This window comes from Mytilus galloprovincialis, chromosome 11 (genome assembly GCF_965363235.1).
Source record: "Mytilus galloprovincialis chromosome 11, xbMytGall1.hap1.1, whole genome shotgun sequence".
NCBI classification, from domain to species: Eukaryota; Metazoa; Mollusca; class Bivalvia; order Mytilida; family Mytilidae; genus Mytilus; species Mytilus galloprovincialis.
Genome location: NC_134848.1, coordinates 54,925,845 through 54,946,391, shown reverse-complemented (window position 1 = coordinate 54,946,391; position 20,547 = coordinate 54,925,845). Strand labels below are relative to the sequence as shown.

General features: G+C 30.1%; 1 protein-coding gene across 4 annotated transcripts in view; it reads left to right on the top strand.

Annotated features, from left to right (window-relative positions):
- LOC143052400 (uncharacterized) overlaps positions 1 to 20,547 on the top strand; it is a 106,590-nt gene that overhangs the window by 38,558 nt on the left and 47,485 nt on the right. Inside the window, exons 1-9 of one of the 4 annotated variants that reach the window (XM_076225432.1) lie at positions 6,094 to 6,130; positions 8,299 to 8,381; positions 9,860 to 9,931; positions 11,486 to 11,591; positions 13,665 to 13,762; positions 14,809 to 14,880; positions 16,520 to 16,682; positions 17,550 to 17,671; positions 19,682 to 19,879. In XM_076225432.1, coding sequence (XP_076081547.1) covers positions 6,106 to 6,130; positions 8,299 to 8,381; positions 9,860 to 9,931; positions 11,486 to 11,591; positions 13,665 to 13,762; positions 14,809 to 14,880; positions 16,520 to 16,682; positions 17,550 to 17,671; positions 19,682 to 19,837 — 897 coding nt within the window. In that variant the 5' untranslated portion in view covers positions 6,094 to 6,105 and the 3' untranslated portion in view covers positions 19,838 to 19,879. Of the gene's footprint in view, positions 1 to 6,093; positions 6,131 to 8,298; positions 8,382 to 9,859; positions 9,932 to 11,485; positions 11,592 to 13,664; positions 13,763 to 14,808; positions 14,881 to 16,519; positions 16,683 to 17,549; positions 17,672 to 19,681; positions 19,880 to 20,547 lie in introns of those variants that run through there. The other 3 variants (XM_076225430.1, XM_076225431.1, XM_076225429.1) reach the window with 3 other exon arrangements.

Sequence of the window (20,547 nt, the reverse complement as noted above, 5' to 3'; positions counted from 1 at the left end):
TCTTATTCCACAAAAATAAAAGTTTATGTATTTTAATTCTCATTATATCTGAATTCTGATTAGAAGACTTGTCTCAAGATGGTAAAATTAACTGATTTCAAATAAAATAGTATCATTTTTGATAAAAATAAGAAGAATTTTGATTATTTTAAACAATGCGAACAAAATTTAAGTATGATTTTTCTGATATTCTTTCAATTTTATGAAAAAAAACTATTCTAAACTATAAAAAGTACAAAATTCCAATGGCAGTCAATAATTTTCAGTAAAATGAAGAAATATTTGCATTTTAGGCAATGCGTACAAAAATTTAATATCTTTTTCCTTAAAGTAAAATTATTTGATGAAGAACAGCCAATCATTATGTACAAAAAGTACTGAAATCATATGATAGTTAATAATATGCATCAAAATAAAAATAAAAGTTTAAGTATTTTAATTCTCATTATATCTGAATTCTGATTTGAAGACTTGTCTCAAGATGGTAAAAATAACTGATTTCAAATAAAATAGTATCATTTTTGATAAAAAGAAGAATAATTTTGATTATTTTAAACAATGCGACCATAATTTTAGTCGGATTTTTCTGATTATTCTTTTAATTTATGAAAAAAAAAACTATTCTTAAATATAAAAAGTACAAAAATCCAATGGCGGTCAATAATTTTCAGTAAAATGAAGACATATTTGCATTTTAGGCAACACTATAAAAAAATGTTATATCTTTTTCCTGAAAGTTAGATTATTCTATGAAGAACAGCCAATCATGATGTACAGAAAGTACTGAAATCATATGACGGTTAATAATTTGCATCAAAATAAATCAATAACTGCATTCTTATTCCACAAAAATAAAAGTTTAAGTATTTTAATACTCACTATATCTCAATTCTGATTAGAAGACTTGTCTCTAGATGGTAAAAATAACTGATTTCAAATAAAATAGTATCATTTTTGATAAAAAGAAGAATGATTTTGATTATTTTAAACAATGCGAACAAAATTTTAGTAGGATTTTTCTGATATTATTTTAATTTTATGAAAAAAAACTATTCGCAACTATAAAAAGTACAAAATCCAATGGCGGTCAATAATTTTCAGTAAAATGAAACAATATTTGGATTTTAGGAAACGCGTATAATAATTTTATATCTTTTTCCTAAAAGTAAGCATATTTTATGAAGAACAGCCAATCTTGATGTACAAAAAGTACTGAAATCATATGACGGTTAATAATTTGTATCAAAATAAATCAATAACTACATTCTTATTCCACAAAAATAAAAGTTTATGTATTTTAATTCTCATTATATCTGAATTCTGATTAGAAGACTTGTCTCAAGATGGTAAAATTAACTGATTTCAAATAAAATAGTATCATTTTTGATAAAAATAAGAAGAATTTTGATTATTTTAAACAATGCGAACAAAATTTAAGTATGATTTTTCTGATATTCTTTCAATTTTATGAAAAAAAACTATTCTAAACTATAAAAAGTACAAAATTCCAATGGCAGTCAATAATTTTCAGTAAAATGAAGAAATATTTGCATTTTAGGCAATGCGTACAAAAATTTAATATCTTTTTCCTTAAAGTAAAATTATTTGATGAAGAACAGCCAATCATTATGTACAAAAAGTACTGAAATCATATGATAGTTAATAATATGCATCAAAATAAAAATAAAAGTTTAAGTATTTTAATTCTCATTATATCTGAATTCTGATTTGAAGACTTGTCTCAAGATGGTAAAAATAACTGATTTCAAATAAAATAGTATCATTTTTGATAAAAAGAAGAATAATTTTGATTATTTTAAACAATGCGACCATAATTTTAGTCGGATTTTTCTGATTATTCTTTTAATTTATGAAAAAAAAAAACTATTCTTAAATATAAAAAGTACAAAAATCCAATGGCGGTCAATAATTTTCAGTAAAATGAAGACATATTTGCATTTTAGGCAACACTATAAAAAAATGTTATATCTTTTTCCTGAAAGTTAGATTATTCTATGAAGAACAGCCAATCATGATGTACAGAAAGTACTGAAATCATATGACGGTTAATAATTTGCATCAAAATAAATCAATAACTGCATTCTTATTCCACAAAAATAAAAGTTTAAGTATTTTAATTCTCACTATATCTCAATTCTGATTAGAAGACTTGTCTCTAGATGGTAAAAATAACTGATTTCAAATAAAATAGTATCATTTTTAATAAAAAGAAGAATAATTTTGGTTATTTTTAACAATGCGAATAAAATTTCAGTATGATTTCTCTGCCATTATTTTTATTTTATAAAAAAAAAACTATTCGCAACTATAAAAAGTACAAAAATCCAATGGCGGTCAATAATTTTCAGTAAAATGAAGAAATATTTGCATTTTAGGCAATGCGTACAAAAATTTACTATCTTTTTCCTTAAAGTAAGCATGTTTTATGAAGAACAGCCAATCATTATGTACAAAAAGTACTGAAATCATATGACAGTTAATAATATGCATCAAAATGAATCAATAACTACATTCTTATTCCACAAAAATAAAAGTTTAAGTATTTTAATTCTCATTATATCTGAATTCTGATTAGAAGACTTGTCTAAAGATGGTAAAAATAACTGATTTCAAATAAAATAGTATCATTTTTTATAAAAAGAAGAATAATTTTGATTATTTTAAACAATGCGACCAAAATTTTAGTAGGATTTTTCTGATATTCTTTTAATTTATGAAAAAAAAACTATTCTTAAATATAAAAAGTACAAAAATCCAATGGCGGTCAATAATTTTCAGTAAAATGAAGAAATATTTGCATTTTAGGCAACACGTACAAAAATGTTATATCTTTTTCCTGAAAGTTAGATTATTCTATGAAGAACAGCCAATCATGATGTACAAAAAGTACCGAAATCATATGACGGTTAATAATTAGCATCAAAATAAATCAATAACTGCATTCTTATTCCACAAAAATAAAAGTTTAAGTATTTTAATTCTAATTATATCTGAATTCTGATTAGAAGACTTGTCTCAAGATGGTAAAAATAACTGATTTCAAATAAAATAGTATCATTTTTAATAAAAAGAAGAATAATTTTGGTTATTTTTAACAATGCGAATAAAATTTCAGTATGATTTCTCTGCCATTCTTTTAATTTTATTAAAACAAAACTATTCTAAACTATAAAAAGTAGAAAAATCCAATGGCGGTCAATAATTTTCAATAAAATGAAGAAATATTTGCATTTTAGGGAACGCGTACAAAAATTTAATATGTTTTTCCTTAAAGTAAGATTATTTTATGAAGAACAGCCAATCATTATGTACAAAAAGTACTGAAATCATATGACAGTTAATAATATGCATCAAAATAACTGATTTCAAATAAAATAGTATCATTTTTGATAAAAAGAAGAATAATTTTGATTATTTTAAACAATGCGAACAAAATTTTAGTATGATTTTTCTGATATTATTTTAATTTTATGAAAAAAAACTATTCGCAGCTATATAAAGTACAAAAATCCAATGGCGGTCAATAATTTTCAATAAAATGAAACAATATTTGCATTTTAGGAAACGCGTACAATAATATTATATCTTTTTCCTAAAAGTAAGCATATTTTATGGAGAACAGCCAATCATGATGTACAAAAAGTATTGAAATCATATGACGGTTAATAATTTGCATCAAAATAAATCAATAACTGCATTCTTATTCCACAAAAATAAAAGTTTAAGTATTTTAATACTCACTATATCTCAATTCTGATTAGAAGACTTGTCTCTAGATGGTAAAAATAACTGATTTCAAATAAAATAGTATCATTTTTAATAAAAAGAAGAATAATTTTGGTTATTTTTAACAATGCGAATAAAATTTCAGTATGATTTCTCTGCCATTATTTTTATTTTATAAAAAAAAAACTATTCGCAACTATAAAAAGTACAAAAATCCAATGGCGGGCAATAATTTTCAGTAAAATGAAGAAATATTTGCATTTTAGGCAATGCGTACAAAAATTTAATATCTTTTTCCTTAAAGAAAAATTATTTTATGAAGAACAGCCAATCATTATGTACAAAAAGTACTGAAATCATATGACAGTTAATAATATGCATCAAAATGAATCAATAACTACATTCTTATTCCACAAAAATAAAAGTTTAAGTATTTTAATTCTCATTATATCTGAATTCTGATTAGAAGACTTGTCTAAAGATGGTAAAAATAACTGATTTCAAATAAAATAGTATCATTTTTGATAAAAAGAAGAATAATTTTGATTATTTTAAACAATGCGACCAAAATTTTAGTAGGATTTTTCTGATATTCTTTTAATTTATGAAAAAAAAACTATTCTTAAATATAAAAAGTACAAAAATCCAATGGCGGTCAATAATTTTCAGTAAAATGAAGAAATATTTGCATTTTAGGCAACACGTACAAAAATGTTATATCTTTTTCCTGAAAGTTAGATTATTCTATGAAGAACAGCCAATCATGATGTACAAAAAGTACCGAAATCATATGACGGTTAATAATTTGCATCAAAATAAATCAATAACTGCATTCTTATTCCACAAAAATAAAAGTTTAAGTATTTTAATTCTAATTATATCTGAATTCTGATTAGAAGACATGTCTCAAGATGGTAAAAATAACTGATTTCAAATAAAATAGTATCATTTTTAATAAAAAGAAGAATAATTTTGGTTATTTTTAACAATGCGAATAAAATTTCAGTATGATTTCTCTGCCATTCTTTTAATTTTATGAAAACAAAACTATTCTAAACTATAAAAAGTAGAAAAATCCAATGGCGGTCAATAATTTTCAATAAAATGAAGAAATATTTGCATTTTAGGGAACGCGTACAAAAATTTAATATGTTTTTCCTTAAAGTAAGATTATTTTATGAAGAACAGCCAATCATTATGTACAAAAAGTACTGAAATCATATGACAGTTAATAATATGCATCAAAATAACTGATTTCAAATAAAATAGTATCATTTTTGATAAAAAGAAGAATAATTTTGATTATTTTAAACAATGCGAACAAAATTTTAGTATGATTTTTCTGATATTATTTTAATTTTATGAAAAAAAACTATTCGCAGCTATAAAAAGTACAAAAATCCAATGGCGGTCAATAATTTTCAATAAAATGAAACAATATTTGCATTTTAGGAAACAAGTACAATAATATTATATCTTTTTCCTAAAAGTAAGCATATTTTATGAAGAACAGCCAATCTTGATGTACAAAAAGTACTGAAATCATATGACGGTTAATAATTTGTATCAAAATAAATCAATAACTACATTCTTATTCCACAAAAATAAAAGTTTATGTATTCTAATTCTCATTATATCTGAATTCTGATTAGAAGACTTGTCTCAAGATGGTAAAATTAACTGATTGCAAATAAAATAGTACAATATTTGATAAAAAGAAGATTCATTTTGGTAATTCTAAACAATGGGAACAAAGTTTTAATATCATTTCTTTGACATTCTTTTAATTTCATGAAAAAACAACCTATTCGAAACTATTAAAAGTTCAAAAATCCAATGGCTGTCAACAATAACCAATTTCGTAGAAATAAGTTCATGTTAACTGAGTCATATAATACAATTATGATTATATGTCTCTGATGTTTATAATATTTAATACGAAAATATTAATCAACACAAACAATTTATCGTTCTAAGCATCTTATTCTGTTAAACTATTTTTACTTTTTTATTGCAACTAATTTTATTACAAATTATAACGTGTAAATTAAGGTGTCTTCGTAGAGGTCCGCGTTCAGCGATTGTAAAAACTGTGGAGTTCGGTTTACATAAGAATTTTAAATATATACGTATCCGTCCGATCCGTGCAGAAATTTAATTTACTGATTGATCGGTGACAGTTGTCAGGGTAACTCTCACATAGGTTATTTGACTTATCTGACGGATCTTATGGGTCATCGATCACCGATCACTCATCGATCAGTCAAACATCCGTCACCAATCATTCACCGATCAGTCAAGTTCACGTCAAACAGTAACGCCTAAGGTTGCAAGTACTGTACTACAGCTACTACAACTATGGCACCAACAACGCCTATTCGTCGTAAGTACCATCATATCAACAATAGCTCCTCCTACAACTTAACTACTACAACTATGGAGCCAACAACACCTATTCCTTGTAAGTACCATCACAATCAACAATAGCTCCTCCTCCAACCACAACTACTACAAATATGGCTTCAAAAACGCCTATTCCTCGTAAGTACCATCAAATCATCAATAGCTCCTCCTCCAACCACAACTACTACAACTACTACAACTATGGCGCCAACAACGCCTATTCCTCGTAAGTACCATCATATCAACAATTGCTCCTCCTTTACCCACTTCTACTACAACTACTACAAGTATGGCTCCAACTACACATTTTCCTCGTGAGTACCAGCATATCAACAATAGCTCCTCCTAGAACCCCAACTACTACAAATATGGCGCCAACAACGCCCATTCCTGGTAAGTACCATCAAATCAACAATAGCTCCTCCTCCAATAACAACTACTACAATTATGGCGCCAACAACTCCTATTCCTCATAGTACCATTAAATCAACAATGGCTTCTCCTCCAACTGCAACTACTACAACTACTAAAACAATGGCTCAAACTACACCTTTTCCTCGTAAGTACCATTACATCAGCTATAACTCCTCCTCCAATCACTACTACTACAACTACTACAACAATGGCTCCAACTACACCTTTTCCTCGTGAGTACCATCAAATCAAGAATAGCTCCTCCTACAACCACATCTATTACAACTATGGCGCCAACAACGCCTATTCCTTGTAGGTACTATCAAATCAACAATAGCTCCTCCTACAACCACAACTACTACAATAATGGCTTCAAAAACCCATATTCCTCATCAGTACCATCAAATCAATAATAGCTCCTCCTCCAACCACAACTACTACAACTACTACAACTATGGCGCCAACAACGCCTATTCTTCGTAAGTACCATCAAATCAACAATAGCTTCTCCCCAAACCACACCTACTAAAACTGTGGCGCCAGCAACGCCTGTTCCTCGTCAGTACCATCAAATCAGCCATAGCTCCTCCTCCAACTAAAACTATTACAACTGTGGCGCCAACAACACCTATTCCTCGTAAGTACCATCACATCAACAATAGCTTTTCCCCCAACCACAACTAGTACAACTACTACAACTCTGGCGCCAACAACACCTATTACTCGTAAGTACCATCATATCAACAATTGCTCCTCCTACAACCCAACTTCTACAACTACAACTACTCTGGCGCCAACAACACATTTTCCTCGTAAGTACCGTCATATCAACAATATCTCCTCCTACAACCCAACTACTACAACTACAACAACTCTGGTGCCAACAACACCTATTCCTCGTAAGTACCATCAGATCAACAATAGCTTCCCCTGATTTGAGAAGCTGTAGTCTACTTATCTTAAAAAAATATGTTTATATATATATATATATATATATACAACTCGTCTAAACATCAACCCAACAATGTTAGATCTGTAAATTTGCTTTCGCAAATTTTTGGTTCTTCCCTCGCCGGGATTCGAACCCATGCTACTGTGATATCGTGACACCAAATCGCCTGCACTGCAGCCGTCCCGCTAGACCACACGACCACCTGGGCTCTCATATATATATGTGTGATGTTACGTACAACATTTGAAAAAAAATATTGCTATTGTTATATACAATGAATGGGTTTGCTTGGAGATTGGAGATGACTGTAACGTATATTTTACTGTCGCAAATCGAGTTTACCTAGCGACGCGTAGAGAGGCTAGGCAAACGTATATTTGCGACAATAGAATAGTTTCACGAAGGCAGATCTTAAAATACAATACAGTTATCTTCATTCTAATGCAACATTTTAACATAAATTCCATTTGATAAATATTTTGGTTTAAAAAAGACCATCAATGAAAAAGTCCGTGGAACTGTAAAAAATAAACACTAGACGTAATCATTCTTTTTGTACGAATTTAAATGGGTTCAATGTTGATAAACAGGAAATTCTGAGGCACAAAATGTGTTGGGTTTAGTTTTTGTTTTTAGTACTTCCATACCAAACAAATTTAGAATTAAAATTCCGGAGTTGTAGAACGTGGAATCTAACCCTTCAAAATATTTGTCAACGTCCAATAAATATAATTGTTACACACGAATTGCATTATCATCATTTTTGTCATTTATATTTGCAGATGCTAAAATACGATGCCTTGAAGGTGTTCGTTTAACGTCGCCACTTGATACTACTATTGTTACAGAATGTGGCGACCATGAGGTAAATGTATTGAAGTTTTGAATACTTTGACCTTGAACATCACTTAGGACATTTATTATCCAAATGCGCATCTGGTGTAAAAACAAATGGTGTCATTAAGCATCTGCTGGTGGACTGTTAGTTCCCTAGTTTATCACCGGCACAAACTACAAAATATGGATATTGTGTCATTGAAAATGCTGTTACAAACTTTGTTAAATACTTTTTATTTAAAAAATGAGTCTTCCTCATTCGAAGATCTTATTCCTTCCCCAGCTGTTGTTGCACCTTCTTCCAAATGTTTTTATCATGAGCATGGTGAATTTGCTGAATAGAAAATTAGTATCATTATTGTTTAAACTGTATCTGATCTATTTTGAATTCGAATCCAACAAGGAAATGATTTAGAGAATCCAAAACTACACTTGACCAATTGAATATTAAACAAGAGATTAATTTATTCACTATGAAAGAGAGCCAAAAGATAATAAGGGGGCCATATTCAAACTAAAAAACAGAGACAGCAAATGACAACGCCAAGGCAAAACAAAAGAAAAACAACAATTTACAAAACACAAAATAGAAAACTAAAGACAGAGCAACATATTCATATTCTGTCAATTTCTATATGTTTTATGTTTTACAAAACAAATTTCCACGATGCAGCTCTGTTAGTCTTATGCAATTTCTTTGAGCGTATCACTTGACTGTTGTATACATAACTGTTTTCGTGGGTACAAACTTCCAGAATTGTGGAAACATAGTATTATCATTATGTGTGACCCCCTAAAAGAGCGTAAAACAGTCTAAAAATAATATGTTATGAAACTTTCATGAAACTACAAATTTAAAATCAAACACCCTCGACATAGCAGTTTTGTCTTCAACCACGACATAAAGTTCACATACCAAGGAAATTAGATCAAACTATACTGACTAATCTCCCAAACAAACTCCATTAGGGCTACAACTGTACCACTTTTACTATGAAGTTTCGTAAAACAATATATCCTAGAACGGAGAGTTCATATACACTTCTATTTTTTTCATCGATCACAATATGGGGCAGTGCGGCATATTTATAACTTATATATGCCCTGAAGAGTTTAAATTCAACCTCTGTACTATCATTCCTTTTCCTTTGGGTCTTCTTTAGAATCTAAATTGGGCTGTGCGGCATAATTTTAACATCTTTATCAGGTTTATGCCCAGAAATTTTAAGACTTTAAACTTATACTAAAATACTCTACTACTCCTCCATTCACATTCGGCCATTTTCGTTAAAAATTAAACTTGGCCGCTATTCGTTTATATTGATACTTGTATCATTTCAAGGTTATGTCTTTTTGAGAGTAAACTTAGCGATAATGTCTAGGAAGCAGGACGTTAACAAAACAAAATACCTTTGAATATTATATATCTCAACAAAAGAGGCTTGGTTTGTGAAACACTGTATTTAAAAAGAGGAGTAATTATAAATCTTATTTGTCTTTATATAGGTCTGTGCAGTGGAGAGATACGTAACAAATGATGGTATCATTTTTTACAACGTAGGATGCAAAGACCGTCAGGTAACTGCACACTATATCTGTAACAAACATTTTACCAAGTTTAATCCATTAGAAGTTGTAGCTTTCTAGGAAACTTTGGAATGCTTTGCAGTTTCACACCTTTAATTAAGATGCAGTTTATGTGATTTTTTTAGTATTGGGTAGGGCATATATCTCGTTTGTGTAAATAATCATATGTGTAGTCTAAAAGACTTTTTCAATTATACTATATCGTTATCTGTCTGCCTGTATATCTATCTCTATTTCACACAAAATCTAAAATTTTCCTTTACTCGTTTCCATAAAAAATATACGCAACATCAGGTTTGACAAATAAATACTAGTTATATCCGTTCGATTTTGAAATTCTTTGGTAGTGTCCTTTTTTATTAAAGGTTTTGGATACTTCAATTAATCTACATGACACATTCTGCAGTTTAATACAATATGATACTTTTCCATTTTAAAATGGTCAGACCAAGCATTCTAATTTTATTATTAATAAATAAAAGGCACTATTGTTCATGTCATACACAAGATTTATTATAATGCGATATGTAGGCTTGTTAACCATAATAAGCGCATTGATAACTCATGGAAAGCTAGATACGAAATGGATGCCTTGTATTGATCATGCTTGAAAAGGTTACACACATAATTGTTACGGTATTTTCTCATGTGTTGTGTTGCGTAACAACAGGGATGGTTTCGATAAAGCAAATAACATGTAGTGTTTATTAAACAAAAACATGCTTTTAGCAGCATTCCACCATATCATTTTACATATCTAATCGAATCTTCAACTAGAAGTGGAGTATATAAGATTTCAATATCTACTTGTAGATATTAATAATCAAAACTTATCTGAAGAAGAAAAAATGTGAAAAATGAGACAACTCTCCATCCAAGTCACAGCCATTATAAGTCAAAGTACGGTCTTCAACACGGAGCATTGGCAAACAGTTAGCTATACAGGTTCCTAATAACATTCACAAAATATTTGCAATTATTGTAATATGTACATTATTCAAGGAATGACTGTAATATTATTTCTGTCTATGAAAAATAACATAAAAAATGTGGTGCACACTGAATAACCCGCGTAGCGTGTAATTTAAAATTGTGCACCACATTTTTAATATTATTTCGAATAGACAAAAACATATCACAGTAATTTCTCATAATTTAAATCTAAATTCCACTTTAAACCGGAATAAACCATGGAAAAATGTTGATGACGTAAGGGTCACATGACAAAAAATATGTCTATGAGCTGATAAACATAATAACTTCAGCCAATCAGCAGAAGCGTTACATCAAAAATTAAATTATTGTGATAAAGATACTCAAGGAAGTATATACCAGACTATATCGCTGTTAATTGAAAGTTTGACCTCTTACGTCATCCTCTCTTTGTTCAGCTGTATCAATCCATATAGTATTGTTAACCTCAATTTAAAGGTAAGTTCCATCATGATGACAGTTTCTACGATTCCTATGGTTTGATGTTGACATTTATGTTAAGATTTGACTGCAAACAACATTCTTTGTTTTTATTTATTTTTTCTTTTCCAGTTTTGTATAGCAAACCCACTAGGTCCAGGCAAAGGAGATGAAACTTTAATTTGCCATCATTGCTGTGATGATAAAGATTTATGCAATATGAACCAATGTGGTGCACGTATGTTAAGCTTTAAGAGACAAAAACATTTCAAGTATTTACCGTTGATTATCAAGCTTTAAGAGAGGATCACATTTCAAGTCAATATTGCTCCTTGTCAAGCTTTTAAAGACGGAAATAGTTCAAGTCTTTACCGTTCATTGTCAATTAGAAATCTTCCAATGGGAACCAACGGTAGCCCTTCTTCTTAACGAATTGTATTTACTAAATAATTCAACATCAAAACAAGCAAATAATTAAGACTCAATTGTCAATGAAAACCTGTATTATATATTTTACATTCATTGTGAAGGTAGGCATTCATTGTGTGTTAATTTGCTACAATATTCATGTTTGGATGCGATAATTCATGAGTTATTAAAGTCATTCGATTGATTTCGATCATTGTCTTGCATAATGTATATTATTTTCGGCGAGTTTAAAAAATTATAACACAATCATTTGCCAGTTTCAATACACAAACTGTAAATAAAGAGCTTGCAGTCTTGAAAGACATCTGATTACTTAGCATAACGTGAGCCCCACAATTCGAACACTTTACTTTCTCATATTGTGTGTTGTTTTATTATCAAAATCTAACAAAAATATAAAGTTAGTAAATAGCTGTAAAAATGACCAAATAATTACAGGTAATGTAATCATTGATAATCAACAATTGAATACATGTAATTACTTATAAGATTGAAATACAGGTATTTACTAAAATGTTTATTAATTATCTGTAATTTTAATTTCACCTATTTAATGTCACTAATATAACAGAAAAAAATAAATGATTATTAAAGACTGAAAAAAATCATTATACTTTGAATTTTGAAATTGTTGATGAATAAATAAGGACATTGACTGTGGTCGGTTAAGTTTAGACATTTCATGTTGATGCTACTGTAATTTCATAAATGCATAGAAATTGATACAATTAATCCAAAATATACAAAAAAGCGTGCTATCACTTTTCTCCCAATATCCTGAAATCTAAGTTATATGCAAAACACAAGTTTATGATTTATTGTTTCAATTTATTCGTACTTTATTTGGCCTTTTTAACTTTTTTGGATTCGAGCGTCACTGATGAGTCTTTTGTCGACGAAACGCGCATACGCAATTTAGTCCTAGTATCTATGATGGGTTTATTTGTATCCTTATACTCGCCCACAATCATCATTTTGGTTGAAGTTTTATTCGACGCGTCGGTTCTCAGATGAAAATCATAACAAAAAGTCATATAACAAAAACACAAAACTCCCTTGTAAATACAAAACGAAAAATCCGTAATTAAATGACAAAATCAATGAATAACAATTCTCATAATTCTAACTTGTGAAAGTCCTTTTTTATATAGAAAATTGTGGATTAAACGTAGTTTTATAGTCCTCTCGCTTATATGACAGTCGTTAAAAAATCAATTATATTGACAACAATGTTTAAGCAAATAATAAGACATAAAAGGTGACAATGTGACGCATATTGGTACAGCAGTCAACATTGTTATAATCTTAATTAGTAATAAATTTATTATTATGATTAAAAATTCAGCCAAAATCTGTCATTATTTGTTAGGATATGTGCATGCGGATAATAAATTCATTATAGATACCATGATTTAAATTTTACACGCCATACTCGAGTCTTATATATAACGACTCATCGGTGATATTCAAATAAAAGAAGTTCAAAAGCCTTAATAAAGTACGAAGTTGAAGAACAATAAGGACCTAAAATTGCGAATGAATATGTTTTCAGGTTATCGTAACAATATGTAAAGAAACACACAACGTGCTGTTACTGTATGTCTTTAAAAAAAGGTATTAGGAGGGGCGAAGGATACAAGAGGAAAAGTCAAACTCATAAATCAAAAATAAACTGACAACGCCATGGCTTAAAATGAAAAAGACAAACAGACAATTAATAGTACACAAGAAACAACAAAGAACACTAAAGACTGAGCAACACGAACCCCATCAAAACTTTGGGGTGATCTCATGAGCTCCGGAAGGGTAAGCAGATTTTGCACCACATGTGGCACCCGTCGTGTGTATCCTATAATACCAAATAGTATGATAAATATTACAGGTGTTAATCTTCCCGTAGGATCAACCATATGTTATTCCTGCCCTTTGGCAATGGATGCTAATAAATGCAATCACATTACACTTTGTGACCGAGATTCGGTAATGTATGACTGCATGACAAGACGTATTTTGTTATTTGTTAGTTTAATAACTAAGTTTGGTAAATTTTATCGAAAGAGACCCAGAAATGATTAATTCAGCATTTCAAAACAAATTCATAAATGGTAATTTTCCAAAACTTACATTTAAAGACGGAATTGATTAATGAAATTCAAAGCAATTGGTCTTATTATTTTGGAGGACTACAGGTTGATTCTCAATTTGAATATGTCTTCATTTTTTTTATAAATTTATAAGGGACATTTTGCAATCCTCGGAAATAAAAGTTCCAAAATGTTGATATGTTAAAAATTCATACTACACATTTGTACACGGAATCTGTAATGGTCATTTGAGTACATTGTATCTGTTAAAGTTCTAAGAAAACACTGCAACATTTTTTAATTATCTCGTAAAGTCCAAGACATACACCTCATTTCTTAAGTTTTTAGGGAAAACATTAAATCAAGGTATTACATGTACCCATATCTCCCAGGTTTATAGGTATACTCACATCTTAAGTAAAATATACCAAATCTCAAAGAATTGGTATAAACTATATTTAAAAGAGTAACATTCAAACTTATAAATCAAAAATAAAATGACAACGCAAAGGCTAAATAAGAAAAACACAAACAGACAAACAAGAGTTAACAAAACACAACATAGAAAATTAAAGAGTAAGCACGAATCTAACTAAAACCTGGGATGATCTTAGGGGCTCCAGATGTGTAAGCAGATCCTGCCTCACATGTGGCACCCTTCGTGTTGCTCACAAACCCGGTAAAGATTCTTTAGTTTGATTGATATAGATATATGTTTACACCACATCTGAATGTATGAAGGCCAAAATGGTGAGATGTCAAAAACATGTTAGCCTTATTAGTCAAATATACATGAAAACGAAAATACAAATGAATACATGATGTGATACACAATCAAGTATTAAAAGGAAAGAGCAGATGACAGCATAAAATAAATATAGTCCGGACTGTTTGTCATTAGAATATATTAATCTATGTTTTCCATTTTTAATTACATTACAGGCATGCTCTATAAAACAAACACAAAATTTGATTGGTAAACCACGTTGGAGTCATGGTTGTTCAGAGAAAACGGTATGTTGCATGTAGAAAGGTTTTAATGAAGCTTTTGAGAGAAAAACAATATATATACCAATGCATTAGTTCTTCATACAAAATCACAAGAAAGAAAAAGGAACAATGATTATGCTGTTATTTAAAACGTACAGTGAGGGTTTCAACATGAAACAAAAACAAGCTAAAGACAGTAAGTCCCTAACACCGGTTAAGAATACAAATCTAATCTTGAATTTCATCCAAATTATTTCTTAATTTTCGAAACGTTTTAGCAATTCAAATGTGACGTCACTTTTGGCGTTGCAATGGCTTTAGCTACTACGGCTGTGATTTTGTAATGTATTCGTTTTTATTCTATACTAGTCACCACTTCAGTTTAATCATGTTTATCTATTATAAAATCATTTTATAAAATTTATTGTTTGTAAAACTATGTATTATTCTTGATAATAATGATGTGTTTGACCAAGGCGGATAACCCTGGCCGTATTGGTCACAACTTTTTGGAACTTTTGGTCCTCGCCGATCTTCAACTTTGTACTTGTTTTAGCTTTCAAACTTTTTCATCTGAGTATATTTTTGTGTGGACGTAACCCACGTCTGGCGTATCAACATTTTTAACCTGGTACCTTTTGATGGCTATTATTCGTTTGTTTCTCTGTCCTATATTTTCTCCAATTTATTCATTGTAGTCCTGTCGTGTATTGTTGTCATTTTAATGTTACAATTAACATTGTCACTAAAGCGGGTTTAGCATGCCATTAAACACGGTTCAACCCACCATTGTTTTCATAAAATGCCCTGTACATGTACCAAATCAGGAAAATGACCATTGTTACATTATAGTTCGTTTTGTGTGTACATTGTGGTGTTGTGTTTCTGTTGCGACGTAGTTCTCCTATATTTGATACGTTTCCCTCAGTCTTAGTTTGTAACCCGGGTTTGTTGATTCTCCATCGATTTATGAATTTCGAACAGCGGTATACTACTGTTGCCTTTATTAAGTAATAGTTTTGCAAAATGTCAATCTGGCTGCAGCTGTAAATTGAGGAGTACAGTCTAGCTGTAATATTAACACATTATTACTTTTATTTGGCAAAGAAATCTAACAAATGCTGTAAGATACTCCTCGATATTCATAATAATATTCTGACTGTTAATTAAAGAAACTTTATAAACATACTGACTTTCAATGGGCACATGAAGATATATGTTAATATCACTAGGGTGAGGAGGGTAATATTTACCTCATATATAAAGCCATTTAAATGTAGCCTAGTCAGCGTGAACTTTTCTGTTATTTCATTTTTAAAAAGCAATTCTTGTTTTGTTAATACTTACAAAAAAATATACAAATAGTTTCGTACAATTTTAAGTCTATATGTTTAATACATAGTGTCCTTGTGTTCTGTATTGTGGCATGTTTTTATTATCGATGTACCTGTGGTTAAACGACTCTGTAGATGCTCTACATTGTATACTACAACAATACTAAAAAGTCTCTTGAAAGCTTAAGAGGTACCCTGGTCTTTTATTGGATATCGTTATTAAGAGTATTTGAAAAAAAAATGAAATTGTAAATGACAATGAACACAATGCAATGTACTTACTATAAAACACATATATCACACTAAACTAAAACAATTTTATTTTTCAGCAATGTGCAACAATTGCGCAAAGTAATCCCCAGGGAATCTGTTCATTTTGTTGTGACACGGAATTATGTAACCGTAACTGTACAATCCGATCGACAATATCTCCTCCTCCAACCACAACTACTACAACTACTACAACTATGGCGCCAACAACACCTATTCCTCGTAAGTACCATCAAATCAACAATAGCCCCTCTTTCTTACGTCTTTTGGCTAGTAACGTTTAAAAAGACAAACACATTTCGTTAATCTTAGATAAAGAATCATTATTAAGTAGTCCTTACTTTGTCCTACTTGTCCGAATATATTTAAAAGCGTATAAAACTAAAAGGACATTTCTACATAATGCTATTTGTAAACGGACAGTAAATTCCTTTCTCGATACGGCGTATGAACTTAGGTGTAATTTACGTAACCTTACGCATTAGATATAATGCTTAAATGAGATCAACGAAAACCCTGTTCTATCATAAATATAGACAATGTTAATGAAAAGCAGACACAAACATAACAAATACGCAATTCATCTGCATTGATAAAGTGTTAACTTAAACAAATAATAATATGAGATCGAAAAGTGAAAGTACAGAACGGTGTCATGGCAGATGTAAACAAGTTGAATCTCAGGACAATATTTGTCAAAATAAATCACTATATGACGGGTTAATAAAAGTATTTCATAGGTAAACATTACCAAGATATACATATAAAACTAGCCCTTATCGCTTGCAAAGTACAAATAGTTTAAATCCTGAGTATACAAGTCATTGCATTTATCAGTGTTTGTTACTTATCCTTATTCATATAGACTTCCTAATCTCATTCGTCACACATCATATTCGCCATTTTAATGACGTCACATTATAGAAATAATATAGATAAGAATATTTGGGACATGTATCATCATAATCAGACCAAAAAAGAAGAGGAGTTAATAAATATACATCTAAATAGAAAAAAAAAAACATTTTTCTTGTTACTCGTGTTGACATTTTCATGATATTTCATATGTTTATTTATTTCTTTTTTCAGTGACGGCCCCAATTATTACACAAGCTGTTATACGACCAACGAATATCAAATATAGCGATACCGTTACGATCCAATGCATTGCCACAGGAAATCCTAAGCCAACAATAGATTACGTAGTTAAGGTAAACAATGTTTGTCTTTTATCTCAATTACACATATAAATAAATACTTGTGTATCGCGTGTCATAATTTCTTTTTGAATATTTAAGAGAATTTTGTTTGACAGCAGATTTGTAAAAGCATAAGATTGGCATTTTCAAATAATGCTTGGTTGAATATTTGAAGAATGATAACATATTTTAGATTGATTTGTTAATGTAATATTTTTACAATGATGTGATTTTTAGTATTTTCATTCATATTTTGAGGGAAAAGAGCGCGAAATATGGAGAAAAATCATAGCCCTTTAAAACTCACATTAACTAATCAATTTTGCGTCGTATATATACAAATACATGAGGTATATATTTTTTCCGCAAGTGTATTGTTTTCTGTTTGGTATTTAAATAATCATTAAGATCTATTTTGTTCCATCTGGTGATCCATTTTCTTTGCAAAAACCAAAGACAGTCAGCAGGGTAAGTATCATCCGTTGTTCGACCTGCTAGTCAAATGGATTTTGTTAAAATATACTTTTTCACTTTTTTTGGTCCTTTGGAAAATGTTGTTTGTGTTGCAAAGAAATTTGTTTTGCATGCACAAGTATAAGATGTATAAAAATTGTGGTTTTTACCCAACGCAGTTATTAGTTTCAACGTTGAATTCAATTAAGACTTGGTTATTATTTTTTTTCGTTTGGGCTTGAATTATATTTACCTACGGGTTAATATGATTCGTTAATTCTATATCAACTCCTCAAAAGCCATCCTAAATTGAGGTAAATTATATGGTCTTGCAAATACCGTTGCATCCACATTCATCCACATTCATCCACATGTATACATATTGCGGTTGTTTTCAATTCAAACTTGTTTACAAGAAACAAATATGTCAAATGATATCTTGCATTTAAATCAATTCTAACATGTTTGATCAAATGTGAATCATGTTCATGTATCAAAACAATTAAGCTCTATGTAATTTAGTACTATTACATTGTGCTACATTACATTGAATGTGTAGCTTTGATAAATTGTGGTGATGATCTTAGATAAATAGTCGTGGCATGTAGTTCATTGGAAAAATTCAATTTTACGCATGGACAAAGTCAGGAGACTGTTGTCTCCGTTAGTTTTGTTTGTTCTTTTTATCATAGTTCATTTATATGTTTAGGAAATTATGACGTCTATTATCACCGCACTTTTACACATTTTAAGTACCAGCTGAATTCCGTCTAGGTTGCTGGATTTTCTCGATGTGTTGAAGACCACTTGGTGGCCTTTGTCTGTATTTCATTTTTTGGTCGGGTTGTTGTTCATTCTTCATTTTATTGTACAAACCAACGAACTGTACTGTTATTTGTCTGTATATCGTTTGCCTTTTTATGCATGACGTTATCAGTTAATTTTTCCACTTAAGGATATGAATGCACCTTTGAAATCTTGCCCCTCTCATTTACTGATTATTATAATAAGTGGAAAAAGAGGGACAAAAGATACCAGAGGGACATTCAAATTCATATAAAGTCGATGCTGACTGTACTAAATATAGATTCTACCACTGCATCGAGTTTAATACGGTATGTATCCACTCGAGACGGTTAAATTTTCAAATTTAAAACGCGAAGCTTGCCCGAGCGTTTTAAATATTTAAAATTTAACTGTCGAGAGTGGATAAATATCGTATTACACGAGATTTGGTGGTGGAACCTGTTTCTCTAATGATTTTCTAACATTATGCAGGCAAACGTATTCCTTCTTTCCAAATGATCTGCAAACAGATGTGTTCTTTCTATGTGACGTCATCAGGCATGGTCGCCTTTTTTCATGCCGTCACAATAGGAAATTCAGAGGAAAGCAAGAAAATTCGACGTCATAATCGGATTTTAACAAATGAAGTACTGAGATCAAACGAACCACACGTTGATTATTTTTTTTTATACAATGGGTGCAGAAAGGGATAAATTGACGAAGAATTAGAGAATTACTTATATACTCTTCTAATATGTTTTACATATTTGTTATTAATTGCAGGGTAGAAGATTGGGAGCTAATGTGCATGTAGATCCTACTACACGCTTTCTTACAATATCGAACTTTTTACCTTATGATGACGGAGATTACAGATGTATCGCTGCAAACTTATTGGGTGATGTTCATAAGGATATCCACATACAAGGACATGCTTAAAACTTGGCTTGGTTGATTGAAAATAAATGAAGTGATATTTGATTTCTTTTCCACTTACTCTCATTGGCTCAATGTATTACAAAACGCCAATACAAATACACCTTATTTCTTACAACACATGTAAATATATACAATAGTAATATTGTATGTACTAGTCTTCGTTGAGGCGTTTTTAGTAGTTAGTAACTGGTAATTTAACAGATTCTACTCTTGGGGATTTTGTCAGCTGGTTACATATAGAATATCAGGAACGTGTGTTGAACTATGTTTTTAAAGTAAAATGATGTTACTTTAACTAAAATTCTTGAAGGTTATTGTGTTCATGTAGTAAATACTTCTGTACTTAGATTAATTTATGTTTACAAATTGAATTACAAAGAGACCGCCATGCCAAATGACGTATAAAGTCAACAAAACAAAAACAAAAAGTCTAAACAATAACACCGTCTAGAACACCATATGCGGGGTAGTCGGCTATTTTTGACACGGGATGGCTATTTTGAAGCGAAGGAAAACTATCAAAGTAAGTTCAAGTATAATTTTTTTTTTTTTGAGAATTTTTAGTATCACATAATGTATTGCACGGAATGGAAGTGAAACATAATCTATTTCCTGCAAGCAGAAGCAGTCGTTTTCAGTGCTCTGTTTTCTCAAACACCTCCCCCTAGTTTGCAGTGTTGCAGATTTTCAGGCGTCATATGCAAATTTCT